The sequence below is a fragment of the Humulus lupulus genome, chromosome 4, assembly GCF_963169125.1.
Source record: "Humulus lupulus chromosome 4, drHumLupu1.1, whole genome shotgun sequence".
NCBI classification, from domain to species: Eukaryota; Viridiplantae; Streptophyta; class Magnoliopsida; order Rosales; family Cannabaceae; genus Humulus; species Humulus lupulus.
Genome location: NC_084796.1, coordinates 8,319,107 through 8,335,546, shown reverse-complemented (window position 1 = coordinate 8,335,546; position 16,440 = coordinate 8,319,107). Strand labels below are relative to the sequence as shown.

General features: G+C 38.7%; 1 protein-coding gene across 1 annotated transcript; it reads left to right on the top strand.

The window, feature by feature from the left end:
- The first annotated feature begins 5,302 nt into the window (after positions 1–5,302).
- Positions 5,303–7,524, top strand: LOC133831860 (putative disease resistance RPP13-like protein 1). The gene has a single exon (XM_062262268.1). The coding sequence runs from the start codon at positions 5,311–5,313 to the stop codon at positions 7,522–7,524; it is 2,214 nt and encodes a 737-aa protein (XP_062118252.1). The 5' UTR covers positions 5,303–5,310.
- The last annotated feature ends 8,916 nt before the right edge of the window (positions 7,525–16,440 follow it).

The following is a 16,440-nucleotide window of genomic DNA, read 5'->3' as shown; positions in this document are numbered from 1 at the left end:
CTATAGTCCTTTTTCCACTTCATTACTCTCGCAGGTCTCGAGCTATTGATACTGGTATTTCGCAGGCTGACATTTCTGAAACACCTCCGCCTACAGCTGTTCTAGATCCTTCTGATACTGTAGATCCTCCTCGCTATCCTCAGCGCACTCATAAGTCTACTAAACTACCACATTTTGTTTATTCGTCTTATTCTACCCCTTTCACTTCGTTTTTAGCGTCTATTCATTGTCTCTCTAAGCCTTTATCCTATAAAGAAGCAGTTACTGACCCTCTTTGGCAGCATGCTACGAATGAGGAACTTTCAGCTTTGCACAAGTCAGATACTTGGGATTTGGTATCTTTACCTCCTGGTAAACATACAATTGGTTCTTGTTGGGTTTATAAAATCAAGACCAAGTCTGATGGGTTTGTTGAACGCTACAAAGCTAGATTGGTAGCTAAGGGATTTTCTCAACAGTATGGTATGGATTTTGAGGAAACTTTTGCTCCTGTTGCAAAAATGACTACTGTCCGTGCTCTTATAGCAGTTGCATCTGCTCATCAGTGGAATATATCTCAGTTGGATGTTAAGAATACTTTCTTGAATGGCGATTTACATGAAGAGGTCTACATGGTTCCTCCTCCTGGGGTCCCTCACAATCATGGAGAAGTTTGTAAGCTTAAGAAAGCTCTGTATGGTCTCAAACAGGCTCCTCGAGCATGGTTTGAGAAGTTCTCCAATGTTGTTACTTCTCTTGGGTTTCTCTCAAGTAATCATGACTCAGCACTATTTGTTAAGTGTACCAATGCAGGTCATATTCTCCTTTCCTTATATGTTGATGATATGATCATTATTGGTGATGATATAGATGGAATTGCAGTGTTAAAGTCTCAATTAGCTTCTCAGATTGAGATGAAGGATTTGGGTCCTCTTCGGTATTTTCTGGGTATTGAAGTTGCCTTCTCCCCAAAAGGCTATCTTCTTTCTCAGTCAAAATACACTTTTGACATTATTGACCGTGCTCGTCTTACAGATACAAAAGTAGTTGCCACTCCTTTTGAGCTCAATGTTCAGTATTCTCCTTCTGATGGCACTCCCTTGCATGATCCTACTTTGTATCGCACTATTGTTGGCAGTTTGGTTTATCTCACTATCACTCGCCCTGACATTGCATATGATGTTCACATTGTTAGTCAATTTGTTGCCTCTCCTACTACTGTTCACTGGGCAGCTGTTCTTCGCATTTTGAGGTATCTTCGGGGTACTATCTTTTAAAGCCTTTTGTTTCCCTCCACTTCTTCCTTGGAGCTACGTGCATACTCTGATGCTGATCATGGTCGTGATCCCACAAATCGGAAGTCTGTTACTGGTTTCTGTATCTTTTTGGGTGATTCTCTTATTTCTTAGAAAAGTAAGAAACAAACTGTTGTCTCCCAATCTTCCACTGAAGCAGAGTACCGCGCTATGTCATCTACTACCAAAGAAATAGTTTGGTTAAGATGGCTGTTTGTAGATATGAGTGTATGTCATTCTCAACCCACTCCTATGTATTGTGACAATCAGAGTGCCATCCAGATTGCTCACAACTCAGTTTTTCATGAACGCACCAAGCACATTGAGATTGATTGTCACTTCACTCGTCACCACCTGAAGCTTGGCACTATCACTTTGCCTTTTGTTCCTTCTTCTTTACAAATTGCTGACTTCTTTACTAAGTCTCATTCTATTTCTCGTTTTCAATTTCTAGTTGGCAAACTCTCGATGCTTATTGTTGCTGCATCGTGAGTTTGAGGGGGGTGTTAGAGTTATTATTTGAGGGCATTTTAGTCTTTTCTAATTATTGTTATTTTATATCTTTTGCCTTATATAAAATGCTTGGCTTATTAGTTTTGTAACCTAGAATACTTTTCTCTCTTTTTTGCAATACACTCTAGCCTCCCTTTTCTCTCTTCATCTTTTTGCTATCTCTCATTTGGGTTTTATGGATTGTGTCTTTGCATAATTATCATTATGTAGTCAATTTTGAGTGCAAATTTAATATACATATAGATCTATTATTCTCATTTGAACTATACTGTCCATTCTGATTCTTATTGCCACAAATTAAGCAATGAACTTTTTTTCTTCATAGTTCTACCTATAAATTTTTTTATGAAGAACTCTGTTTTTCTAATTAAAAGAAGGCTAGTTTTGTTTATTTACTTATCATTGTATTCAAGTAGTAATAGCCATATTATAATTGCATATTTACTAAATTAGAAAAATGTGAAAATTATAGACTGATAACAAGCAAGACACGTGTATTAAAAAAAAATGTAGGATAGGTAGCAGAAGAATTATGTAGAAGTTAGAACTATGTTTTTTAATTAAAAGAAGGCTAGCTCATGATTTTGTATTTTTCTCACGTATTAATTGGAATATTATATCAGTTTTATATTTATTTCATTTCCATAACTCAGAATATCATTCTTATTTTCTTAAAAGTAACCGACCAAACTTAAACAATGTTGTCCACTAACATGGCTCCTTAAATATTATATTAAAAGGCAAGAAAAAACATTAAACAATTTCTCGTTTAGAGAAAACTGTGGCCAACAATTCATGACCATTGTCTCTTTTACATCAATACGCGTGATTCAGGCATATAAAATCCAACCACAAATCAAATAAAAGAAAAGAGGTCTCACCAGACAACATAAGAGTTCTTTGTACTAGACTTCACCATTGTCCTTCTATTATTGCTTTCTTGATCTGAGTAGTAAGGACTGTTCTAGCCTTTGTTCCTTCACTACTTTTTGTCCTTCACTTCAGGTTTTGATCATGGCAGCTGAACTGGTAGCTGGTGCTTTGCTTTCTGCTTCACTTCAGGTTTTGTTTGAACGATTGGCCTCTGAGGAGATACCTGTAACGCCCTGGCTACCCCAGAACAGTTACGGTGAATGGTGGACCAGAAATTTGACTCATTGCCTGAGTCCTTTGGTCAAAAACGTGCTCTAAGTGTAATTAACAGGTTAAGGTATTAAACCAATAAAAAGGAAATGGAGATTTTATTACAAACTGCTCTGCAGAGCTAAACAAAACATTTACAAGTGGTTCTCAGTACAAAATGGTCATTACAGTTTTAAATTTACAATCTCGCCGACCTAAGCGGCAAAAGTAGGGTAAACCCCCTAGTTCCTCTGAGAACACCTTGACCGTGGTGGTCAAGCGGCTGCATATGTACACACCACCACATCAGCTCTCCACTCAAGGCTAAGTGAGCTTTTCTTTCCCTTTACCTGCACCACATAGCACCCATGAGCCAAAGCCCAGCAAGAAAACATAACACTTCTCATAAACGTTATAAAATGATTATCATTATAATCATACTGAACATAAAGCTTTCAACAAGCTACTGAACATCACATGATTTTAGCGGGAGAGTGGCTGCTAGGTAAGCCACTAGCCTCCAAGCTCTCTTTGTTCATCGACCCTCAGGGTCGGTCAGGCATTAATGCTCCTTGAGTCATTCAATGCTAATAGTCGATTAGATCTAATCTCCGTTGGCTTGCGTGAACCACGCTAAGTCCATCATTGACTAATAAGTCAGCGCTAAGTGACCAGTGTCCAGTATCACCGCCGAACTTGACTAATAAGTCACAGCTTCACAGCTGACACTAACACCTTTGCCAATTCTGACTGACAAGTCAGTGCAACGTGACCAGTGCCCAGTACCACTGCCGAACCTGACTAATCAGTCACAGCTTCACAGTTGATACTAGCACCTTTGCCAAACCTGACTAATTAGTCAGTGCTATGCACAAGCGAACAACATATGCTAAGCATTCCATGTTCAATCCATGTCCATATTACACAATCAACATGACTTACATATAACCATGCATGTCACACTTGGGGTGCAGTTTTCTTACCTCCGGTTCGAGCAAGAACAAATAAAAGAGTGACCCTGAGAACGATCGACCTTTTGGTCCCTTAGCGGTTACCTGGTCATAACCAAGTTATGGGATTCCATCAATAAAATTAATAATTAAAAGTTCCCAAACCAAAACCTAACCTCCGGGACCTCAAACACTACTCAACCGGGTAGTAGGTTCAATCCCGAGGCCTTAGGTTTGAATCCCCATGCTAAAAACACCTTTTTGGCAAAATTGACCTTAAGGGCCGTGGCCCTCCCCTTCTGCGCCGCGGCGCGCCCTTCAGACATAAGGGGCCTCCCCTGCCAGACGCCAAGGGCCGCGGCGCTCCCCTGCTGCGTCGCGGCGCTCAGCCCAGAATGGCTAAGTCGGCCACATGAACCAGTTTTCTCCCCTGAGCTCTTTCCTCTCAAACCAGCCCTTCAAACCCTCTCTAAACTTCTTCCAAACACACAATTAAACCCCCAAATAACACCCATAGCTCACCCTCATCAAACCCCAATAAAAAACAACATGAAAACTCCCTTTAATCCTCACTTTCCACATCAAATTCTAAAGCTGAATTCCTAAAACGAAAACAGAGCAAACATGGAAACTAAGGGCTAAAAACTTACCTCAAGTTCAGGTTATGGTGCTCTTCCACAATGGAACACTCTCCCAAAGTACCAAGGCTTAGCTCCCAAGCTCAAACCTTCAACAAATTCACAAAACTCACAAGGAAGAAGAAGCAGGAAGGAGGTACGGGAAGAAAAAGAAAGGCTTCTATTTTTACTCTGTTTAATCCACAGCCTTCCAAGCTTAACATATATCCAAGCCAAAAGACTAAAATACCCCTAGGTCTTTAAAAGTCTCTAAAGGCAACCCAAGGGCAATTTTGGTACTTTCCACCTATACCGTTAATCATAATTAACGCTTCCCAATTCCCGCTAATCACAACATCCTCAAACACCAATAATTCACATCCCGTTACCCTTTAATCCCCGGTAACACTCTAATCATTAAAAACACCCTGAGACTCACCCCGAGCCCCGAGCTTAAGCCCGTTATGACCAAACCGATATCTAACATTCCTTGATTATCTCATGCCAAATAGCTCGAACAAACCCACATTATAATGTGGTCTCAAATTATATCACCAACATGCGAATAAATAATCAATTTACCCTTAACGGGCCAAATTACCATCACACCCCTGTATAAAGAGATATGGACTCACATGCATGCATTTCACATCATATCATAATATAATCAACATATACATGAATTTAATCAATTAATAACATAATTAAGCAAGTACGGCCCTCCCGCCCTACTGTTCACGCCGTTAAATACATCGGAGAATTCGGGGCATTACAATACCCCAGCTATTCCAGAGGAAGAAGCTGATTCTAGACCAGCTACACGAGTTGAAGACCATGTTGTGCTCAGCTCATGCACTGCTCAACGATGCTGAGGAGAAGCAACTTCGAAACCAGGAGGTCAGGATGTGGCTTATCGAGCTTCAAGATGTGATCTATCAGGCTGATGACTTGGTGGATAGGATTGACTATGAAGCTCTGCGATCCAAGCTTGAAGATGATCAATCTAGCAGCAGCAGTGCCAGCAAGGTACTCATGAAATTTATGCCACCCTTTCTGTCCACATTTGATAAAACTGTTAAGCTTGATTCCATGGAGATACTTCGTAAGCTAAAGATTCTTGTTGATAAAAAAGATGTTCTTGGCCTGAGAGAAGGTGCTCAGAACAAACCTTGGCCAAGGCGTTTAGCTCGTTTGGTAGAACATGCTGATGTTTATGGGAGGGATGCTGAGAAAAAAATCATTGTTGATCAGTTGCTGAAAGATGATGTTGATAGTGGTAGTAACATTTCTGTCATCTCGATTGTTGGGATGGGTGGTCTTGGCAAAACCACTCTTGCTCAAGTTGTTTATGAAGATGATAGAGTACAAAAGTATTTTGAGCTAAAAGTATGGATTACTGTGTCGGATGAGTTTGATATTTTCAGGATAACAAAAGAGATCTTTGAGGGGGTCACCACCAACAAATGTGGTACTGAAAACTTCGACGAACTTCGAAGGAAATTGAAGGAAGCATTGAGGGGGAAGAAATTTCTCTTTGTTCTTGATGATGTTTGGAACGAGTCTTATTCTTTGTGGGACACACTGAAGAGTTCTTTTGAGTTTGGAGCAAATGGAAGTAAAATTCTTGTGACTACCCGAAGCACAATTGTCGCCTCTACTATGGCCACTGGGAAGGTTCATCATCTACAAACTTTGTTGAATGAAGATTCTTGGCAGTTATTTGTGAAATATGCTTTTGAAAATAATTTTGACCAGAATAGCAACAAAGATCTGCAAGCACTTGGTAGAAAAATAGTGGAGAAGTGCAAAGGCCTTCCTTTAGCAATAAAATCTCTTGGTGGATTACTGCGCTGTGAACAAAATCCTAAAAAATGGGAAGACATACTTGGCAGTGACACATGGGAGGAATTGTACAAGAAAGAGAACTCCATTCTTCCAGCTTTATGGTTGAGCTATCGTTACTTACCTCCACATCTCAAGCAATGTTTTGCTTATTGTTCCATATTTCCCCAAGACTATGAATTTGACAGAGAAGTTTTGATTTTGTTATGGATGGCTGAAGGGTTTTTGCCAATGGATTCAAAAAGTAAAAAGATGGAGGAATTTGGAAAGGAATACCTTGAAGATCTCTTATCAAGGTCATTCTTTCAATGTTCGAGTAAGAATGCATCCTTTCTCCAAATGCATGACCTCATGCATGACTTAGCTATGTATGTATCAAAATATTTTTGTTTTAACTTGGATTTGAGCACTGATTTTATCATTAGTCCAGGCACTCGTCATTTGTCATATAAAAAGGGGATTTATGCTATCAACAAATTTACGGGCTTGTATGAAGCCAAGAGCTTGCGTACCATATTAGCATTACCATTCCAACAATGCTATATGCAAAATGTAGTCCTGTATGATTTGATGCTTACAGCAGGAAGTTGTTTAAGAGTACTTGGTTTAAACGAATTTTCTATGAAGGAGTTGCCCGATTCAATTGGTAATGTAAAGCATTTAAGGTATTTGGACTTATCTTTCACTGAAATTAAAAAGTTGCCTGATGCAGTTTGCAAATTGTATTATTTGCAGACCCTTTTGTTGGAATGTTGCACTAGACTTGCTACATTGCCGGCGAAGATAGGGAATTTAATCAACATGCGGTATCTCTGCACTCCCCCTTGCTTAAAGGAGACACCACTAATTGGTAACATGACAAGTCTATGTAAGTTAAGTGATTTTTTTTTTGATAAGAACATCAAGTCTGGCATGAAGCAACTGCAAAGCCTGAAAAATCTATGTGGGACTCTCCACATTTATGGACTAGAAAATGTTGCTGATTGTAGAGATGCTTTGGAGGCCGAGTTAAAAAATAAGATGTTTGTTAATAAGTTGATATTGAGATGGGGTATTAATCACGCAACCAATAATAGTAAAGAAAGAGAAGTACTTGGCCAACTTGAACCTCATGCAAATTTGAAGGAACTTGAAATCCATAACTACAAAAGTGCCACTTTCCCAGATTGGTTTGGATCCAATTTGTTATCTAATATGATACAGTGAGCCTATATAGATGTAAGCATTGTTTAGTCTTGCCGCCTTTGGGGCAGCTACCCTCCCTCAAACACCTTTTGATTTCAGAGTTTTCAAGCGTGTTGAGAATAGGTTTGGAGTTCTATTCTAATAATTCTGGTACAGGGCAATTTAGATGTTTGGAGAGTTTGCATTTGGAAATGATGCCGGTGCTCAGAGAGTGGTTGTTTATTGAAGGCGAAGAAGGTGGAGTTTTTCCTCTTCTCAAAGAACTTGAATTGAGAGATTGTCCGACACTCAAAGTTCCATTTCCTGATTACCTTCCATCGTTGAGAAAGCTCGTGATCGATGAGTGGGACCAACTATTGCCTTTACTTCCAAGGGACCAACAGATGGATGCTGCATTTCCATCTCTTGACACCATAAGAATATCTGAATGTCAAGGACAAGAGATATTTTTAGAAGGGGGATTGCCTTCGAGTTTAAAGGAAATTGTCATTTGTAGTTGCGAAAACCTTAAGGCCTTGGACACAAAAGCTATTAAACGCCTCAACTCTCTTAAGAAGTTGGAAATTTTGTTCTGCGTCAATCTCATGTTCATGCCAAAACCACCTAGCTCTCTTCTTTCTCTATCAATCAACTGTTGTCCGTTACTAACTGATAATTATGCAAAAGACACAATCCATAAAACCCAAAAGAGAAATAGCAAAAAGATGAAGAGAGAAAAGGGAGGCTAGAGTGTATTGCAAAATAGAGAGAATGTATTCTAGGTTACAAAACTAATAAGTCAAGCCTTTTATATAAGGCAAAAGATATAAAATAACAATAATTAAGAAAAGACTAAAATGCCCTCAAATAATAACTCTAACAGCCCCCTCAAACTCACGATGCAGCAACAATAAGCATCGAGAGTTTGCCAACTAGAAATTGAAAACGAGAAATAGAATGAGACTTAGTAAAGAAGTCAGCAATCTGTAAAGAAGAAGGAACAAAAGGCAAAGTGATAGTGCCAAGCTTCAGGTGGTGACGAGTGAAGTGACAGTCAATCTCAATGTTCTTGGTGCGTTCATGAAAAACTGAGTTGTGAGCAATCTGAATGGCACTCTGATTGTCACAATACATAGGAGTGGGTTGAGAATGACATACACCCATATCTACAAGCAGCCATCTTAACCAAACAATTTCTTTGGTAGTAGATGACATAGCGCGGTACTCGGCTTCAGTGGAAGATTGGGAGACAACAGTTTGTTTCTTACTTTTCCAAGAAATAAGAGAATCACCCAAAAAGATACAGAAACCAGTAACAGACTTCCGATCCGTGGGATCACGACCATGATCAGCATCAGAGTATGCACGCAGCTCCAAGGGAGAAGTGGAGGGAAACAAAAGGCTTTGAAAGATAGTACCCCGAAGATACCTCAAAATGCGAAGAACAGCTGCCCAGTGAACAGTAGTAGGAGAGGCAACAAATTGACTAACAATGTGAACAGCATATGCAATGTCGGGGCGAGTGATAGTGAGATAAACCAAACTGCCAACAATAGTGCGATACAAAGTAGGATCATGCAAGGTAGTGCCATCAGAAGGAGAATACTGAACATTGAGCTCAAAAGAAGTGGCAACTACTTTTGTATCTGTAAGACGAGCACGGTCAATAATGTCAGAAGTGTATTTTGACTGAGAAAGAAGATAACCTTTTGGGGAGAAGGCAACTTCAATACCCAGAAAATACCGAAGAGGCCCCAAATCTTTCATCTCAAACTGAGAAGCTAATTGAGACTTTAACACTGCAATTCCATCTAAATCATCACCAGTAATGATCATATCATCAACATATAAGGAAAGGAGAATACGACCTGCATTGGTACACTTAAAAAATAGTGCTGAGTCATGATTACTTGAGAGAAACCCAAGAGAAGTAATAACATTGGAGAACTTCTCAAACCATGCTCGAGGAGCCTGTTTGAGACCATACAGAGCTTTCTTAAGCTTACAAACTTCTCCATGATTGTGAGGGACCCCAGGAGGAGGAACCATGTAGACCTCTTCATGTAAATCTCCATTCAAGAAAGCATTCTTAACATCCAACTGAGATATATTCCACTGACGAGCAGATGCAACTGCTATAAGAGCACGAACAGTAGTCATTTTTGCAACAGGAGCAAAAGTTTCCTCAAAATCCATACCATACTGTTGAGAAAATCCCTTAGCTACCAATCTAGCTTTGTAGCGTTCAACAGACCCATCAGACTTGGTCTTGATTTTATAAACCCAACGAGAACCAATTGTATGTTTACCAGGAGGTAAAGATACCAAATCCCAAGTATCTGTCTTGCGCAAAGCTGAAAGTTCCTCATTCATAGCATGCTGCCAAAGAGGGTCAGTAACTGCTTCTTTATAGGATAAAGGCTCAGAGAGACAATGAATAGACGCTAAAAACGAAGTGAAAGGGATAGAATAAGACGAATAAAAAAAGTGTGGTAGTTTAGTAGACTTACGAGTGCACTGAGGATAGCGAGGAGGATCTACAGTATCAGAAGGATCTAGAACAGCTGTAGGCGGAGGTGTTTCAGAAATGTCAGCCTGCGAAATACCAGTATCAATAGCTCGAGACCTGCGAGAGTAATGAAGTGGAAAGGGACTATAGGAGCAGGAGAAGATTCAGACTCTACAATTTGAGGAACTTGAGGAGAAGAGGTACTTGTATGCTCACAAAAAGGATCAATATGAATAAGATCTGATTTGGTCAAGTTGTGAGTAGTGCCAGGAATAGAAAAGAAGGGTATATGCTCAAGAAAAACAACATGGCGAGATACATATAATTTTTGAGAAGTTGGATCAAAACAACGATATCCTTTTTGGCCATCACCATAACCAAGGAACACACAAAGTGCAGAGCGTGATGACAGTTTTGTACGCTCTACACTAGGACGAAGAACAAAGCAAGTAGAACCAAAGACTCTCAAAGAAGAATAATCAGGGATATGTCCATATAGTTTTTCAAAAGGGGACAAACCTGAAGTGATTGAAGATGGAATCTTATTTATAAGGTTGATTGCAGTGAGAACTGCTTCTCCCCAAAACTGACTAGGCACAGATGAGGACAACAAAAGAGAACGAGCAATTTCAATAATGTGTCTATGCTTTCTTTCAGCAACACCATTTTGTTCAGGGGTATCTGTACAAGAAGTTTGATACACAGTTCCATCTAAAGCAAGCAAATTACAGAATTTATTTGAAGTATATTCACCACCTTGATCACATCTAAAACATTTAATAACAGAAGCATGTTGAGTTTTTACATAAGCTCGAAAACGATCATAAATATCATAGAAATCAGAACGACATTTCATTAGAAAAACCCAACAAAATCGAGTGTGATCATCAACAAAAGAGACATAATATCTAGACCCTCCTTTTGTAGCAATAGGAGAGGGTCCCCACACATCAGAATGAACTAAGTCAAAAGGTGCAACAGAACATGAAGTACTTTTACTGAAAGGTAAAGCAGAAAATTTTGCAAGTTTACAACCACTACAATCAGAAATATCATGAACTTGCAAATCTCGTAAGGTTCCTGTAGAAGCTAAGAATCTTATACGGGAAGCTGAAACATGACCAAGGCGAGAGTGCCATAAATAAAAACTAGACGATGATGGAGACAATCGAAAGGAAGACAGATCAACACTAGGAGCTGCAAATATTGGTAATCTCAGCTCATCCAAAACATATAAACCCCCCCCCCCCTCGCCTACGGCCGGTCCCAATCAGCTTCTGAGACTGTGGATCCTGCACATGACAAGAGGTAGAAGAAAAAGACACTAAGTAACCAGAATCACACAATTGACCAACAGATACAATGTTTAGTGAAAGCTTAGGAATATGGTAAACATTAGGAAGTGATAAATGATGACTGACAACAGAACCAACACCTGCTAATGGCATAGGAGTACCATCAGCAGTCATGACAGGCACAGATGATGCAGGACACAAGGAAACAAAAGATTTCGAATGTGGAGACATATGGTGCGAGGCTCCAGAATCTAAAATCCATGTAAAGGATGTCATACCTGAATAGCTAGTAGGGGGCTGACCTACCGAAGAAGAGGCGGACATAGCATGTGGCTGCATGGTAAGAAACTTCTGAAACTGTTCTGAGAGGGCAGAAAGAGCAGGATTGGAAGATGAGGCCCCAAAATCATACGAGTCAGATGGAGGTACAGTAGCAGCGGCATTAAATTGCGGAGGACGGTATGGTCGAGGTTGTGATTGGTTGCCAAAATGTGGTTGGCTACCATAATGAGGCGGTTGATTACCGAATTGAGGAGGTCTGAGTTGATGTCTTTGTTGCTGAGGTGCATGATTTACTAATTTAGGACACTGAGCCTTCCAGTGACCTTTTTGTTTGCAAAAGCTGCATTCATCAACTCCAACCTTTGTGTGAGGTTTATTCTCATGGTTAGAAAAGTGTCGAGGAGGAACTACCAAAACAGAGGGACTGGGTGCTGGGAGGATGCCTTTTCCTGCTTGAGACTTAAGACGAATTTCATCTGCCAACAGTTCACTAACTACTGAATCAACCGAAGGAAGTGGAGAACGATGCAAAATAGAGCCACGGAGTCCCTCAAAGTCATCACGAAGTGCCATCAAAAACTGAACCAATCGTTGTTCCTCCCTACGAGCAATATATGGTGCAAAAGCTCGTAATTCTGCAGATTCAGTAAGGGCCAATTGATCCCATAGATCTGTCATAACTGAATAGAACTCTTGAATACTCATATCTTTCTGTTCAAGAGCTCTAATATCTGATTCTAATTGATATTGCTTTGCAAAGTTAGACTGAGTATACAGCCTTGCAAGATGGTCCCAAACTTCCTTCGCTGTTTCATACTTGGCTAGTTGGGTACCTATGGAGTGTTCTACAGAGTTGTTTATCCAAGTAATAGTTTTTGAATTATCCACTTCCCAATTTTCTAGCAAAGTTGCATAATCCGCTTTGTCATTTGTTGGTTTAACCAAAGTTCCAGAAACATAACCCCACATCTTTTTCCCTTTCAAATTTTTTTTCATCACATAGTTCCAATAAGAATAATTCTTTCCATCTAACCTCACACTAATGGATTGAAGGGAATCATCTCTATTACTTGCCATTTCAGAAACAAATTTCCAAATGCTATCTCAGACAAAAGTTCCCAAATTCTGCAATCTGACGAAACCCTAAAATTTCAGAATGAACACAAAAATCACATACCGAGTTACTGCAAAGATGCTTCGACCCAGTTTGCTGCAATACGAAGGAGACCCAAGACAAAAACCTATGGTTACGCTTAAGAAATTCAATTCCATAAACCCTTCTCTGATACCATGATAATTATGCAAAAGACACAATCCATAAAACCCAAAAGAGAGATAGCAAAAAGATGAAGAGAGAAAAGGGAGGCTAGAGTGTATTGCAAAATAGAGAGAATGTATTCTAGGTTACAAAACTAATAAGCCAAGCCTTTTATATAAGGCAAAAGATATAAAATAACAATAATTAAGAAAAGACTAAAATGCCCTCAAATAATAACTCTAACACTAACATCACGACTACAGAGGGAGACTGGGGAGGATTGGCACATAGTTGCTGATATCCCGAAACTAGATATCTGATCACATCCTTACTTGAGCGAAGACCAGGCGCAAGATGATTGTTCAGTTCATTTTCTGCAAAATTCTCCACGCTAGCTGGTACTACTTTTTCCGCTTCACCATGTTTATAGTTTTGTGAATGTATAATATGAATTAAAAAAGTTTTTAATTATTGTTATTGACTTTTGCAATTAATATGCTATTCTTGCATACTTCCAACTGATTTTAGTACTGAGATATCCTTGTCCAAGAGATAACTATTTGCTGTTAACAACTCAGTCATATACCATCTGCAGTGGCTTCTATTGGACTAGGATTCAACTCTCTCTTGTGATTGTTTCCATACATGGGTCCTAATTCTGAGCGTTGCGCTATGTATTTTCATGGAGTTCAACTTTGCTTCTGGTGTCATCTCTCTTTAACCGTTTTGGATTTATTTATTTGTTTAAGTGTAATTTCAGTTGACATTTTAGTCGATAATCTCGCTTAATAATTGGTAGCCCACCTTTGTTGCTCAACTGTGTTTTGGTTTATGGATTGAGATTTTGTTCGAAATATTATTTTTGGCAAATATTTTGTTTTAATAATTCAATTTGAGGTCAAATTCTATGATAGTGTATATTATTCTGTTTGTGAGCAACTTAAGTCTCAATATTTATGTTGTGCAAAACAGGGAACCACCACACCAGCTGAAAACTTCACTTAATGCCAAGAACCACAATGAACAATATACTCTAAGAACACAGAACACAAATTTACGTGGTTTCCTAATGAGACAATAAAGTTCTCATTAGACTAGTCCACGACAAGAATCTCTATCAAGCTTTATTGAAGAATATAAAGAATGTTTACAAAAATGAGTCAATAATACAAGAATACAAAAGGGTGCTATATATATAGCCAACCCAAAACATACTAAGAGCTAATAACAGAAATAACTGTCACTAACAAACTTAAATGACTGACTATCTTAAAACTTAGGTACATTAATTGGTTATTACAACAATTCTCCACCTTGACCAATTAAGGTACATTACAAATCTGTAAACAATTATAACAGCCATTTACAATTTAAACTATAAGAGAGATTCCTAGGATCACAATGCTTATATGTGAGTGATCTGAAGCAAGCTTAGACAATGTCTAAACTTGGCTGTTGGCAGTGATTTTGTGAGCATATCTGAGGGATTATTTTCTGTAGCAATCTTGTGAAACTAAACATTTCCTTCTGCAATGATATCTCGGATGAAGTGTAACCTTACATCAATATGTTTGGTCCTCTCATGAAACACTTGATTTTTACATAGGTGCAAGGCACTTTGATTGTCACAGTAGACACTTACATATCGCTGTTCTATGCCAAATTCTCGAGTGATCCCCTTAAGCCATAAGGCTTCTTTAACAGCTTCTGTACAAGCAATATATTATGCTTCTGTTGTTGAGAGAGCTACAATAGATTGAAGATTAGCTTTCCAACTAATAGTGCAACCATTAAGTTGAAAAACAAAACCAGTTTGGGACCTTCTAGTGTCTAAATCTCCTGCATAATCAGAGTCAACAAACCCCAATACACCTGTTTTGTTGCAATCAGAACCATATATTAATCCTATGTCTGAAGTTCCCTCTAGAAACCTCATGAGCCACATAACTGCTTTCCAATGTTCAACACCTGGTTTCCCCATAAACCTACTAACCACACTAACACCATAGCATAAATCGGGTCTTGTACAGACCGTAATGTACATTATGCTACCTACCACATTAGTATAGGGAATAGATTCCATTAATTTTTCTTCCTTATCAGTAGAGGGAGAATGAGAATTTGAGAGTTTAAATTGTTGAGCTATAGGAGTACTTACAGAGCTAACTTTATCAAAACCAAACTTAGATAAAGTTTTAAGAATGTACCCCTTTTGAGATAGCTTCAGCCTCCTTAGCTTTCTGTCTCGAGTGATTTCTATTCCAAGTATTTTCTTGACAGACCCAAAATCCTTCATGTCAAATTCTCTTTTCAGCAGCTTTTTAACTTTGTCAATCTCAGTCATATGTTTGCTAGCAATTAACATGTCATCCACATATAATAAGAGAAAGACAGTTGACTTTGCATTTCTAACATACACACAACTATCATAAGAACTTCTTTTAAAACCAATTTTAGTAATAAAATCATCAAACCGCTTATACCATTGCCTAGGTGATTGTTTTAAGCCATACAAAGATTTCATTAATAAGCAAACCTGATTTTCCTTACCCTTTACCTCAAAACCTTCTGGCTGTTTCATTAAGATTTCTTCTTCAAGATCACCATGTAGAAAAGCTGTCTTTACATCTAATTGTTCAAGTTCAAGATCTTCAGTTGCCACAAGACTCAGGTAGCATTCTTATTGAAGTGTGTTTGACTACTGGTGAGAATATTTCCTTGTAGTCAATACCTTCTCTTTGTGTGAAACCTCGAGCCACAAGCCTTGCTTTATATCTAGGCTTTTCTACCCCTGGTATTCCTTCCTTGAACTTATAAATCCACTTGCAGCCTACAATTTTCTTCCCAATAGGTTTATCTATCAGTTTCCAGGTGTTATTTTTGTTTAGAGAATCAACTTCTTCTCTCATAGCTTTACTCCACTCAATCTTATCAACTGATGTCATAGCTTCAACATAAGTCCCTGATTCATCTTCATTTTTCTCGGCTACACTCAAAGCATAGTGTACAATGTCTGCAAAACCAAACCTTTCTGGTGCTTTTATGTCTCTCTTTTCTCTGTCTCTAACCAGTTGATAATCCCAAGTGTTGTCTTCTATTTCCATGTCACTTTCTGTCTTTTCTTCGGTTTCTTCTTCATGTTCTTCTAAAGTAGCATGTTCCTCTTTAAAATGATTGAAAGGTATCTCCACCTCAACTTGAATCGTCTCCTTTATTTCTGGCTTTGTATGAGCATTAGATTTATCTTGTTTGAGTGTATCTTTGTACAGTTTCCCTTCTTCGAAGACCACATCTCTACTAGTGAAATATTTTTGGTGGTCACCATCTTCAATACTCCACAACTTGTAGCCTTTAATACCCTCGGGGTATCCCAGAAAAATGCACCTCCTAGCTCTAGGCTCTAACTTGTCCTGCCTAATGTTTAGAATTCAAAAAGATATACCTTTTCCTGAAGAGACGTCAAGAATGGTAAAAGTTTAACTACCATCCATTTATTTAGTTGTTCAATTTTCTTGTGTTTTATTTTTATTTTACTTGACGGGTTGTTTTTTGGTACGAACATAATTGTAGTGTTAATATTGATTGGGGAGAGCTAAATAATAACTATCTTTTCT

Coding starts and splice junctions, on each gene's coding strand:
- LOC133831860 (XM_062262268.1), top strand. CDS start 5,311: ATGTTGTGCTCAGCTCATGCACTGCTCAACGATGCTGAGGAGAAGCAA.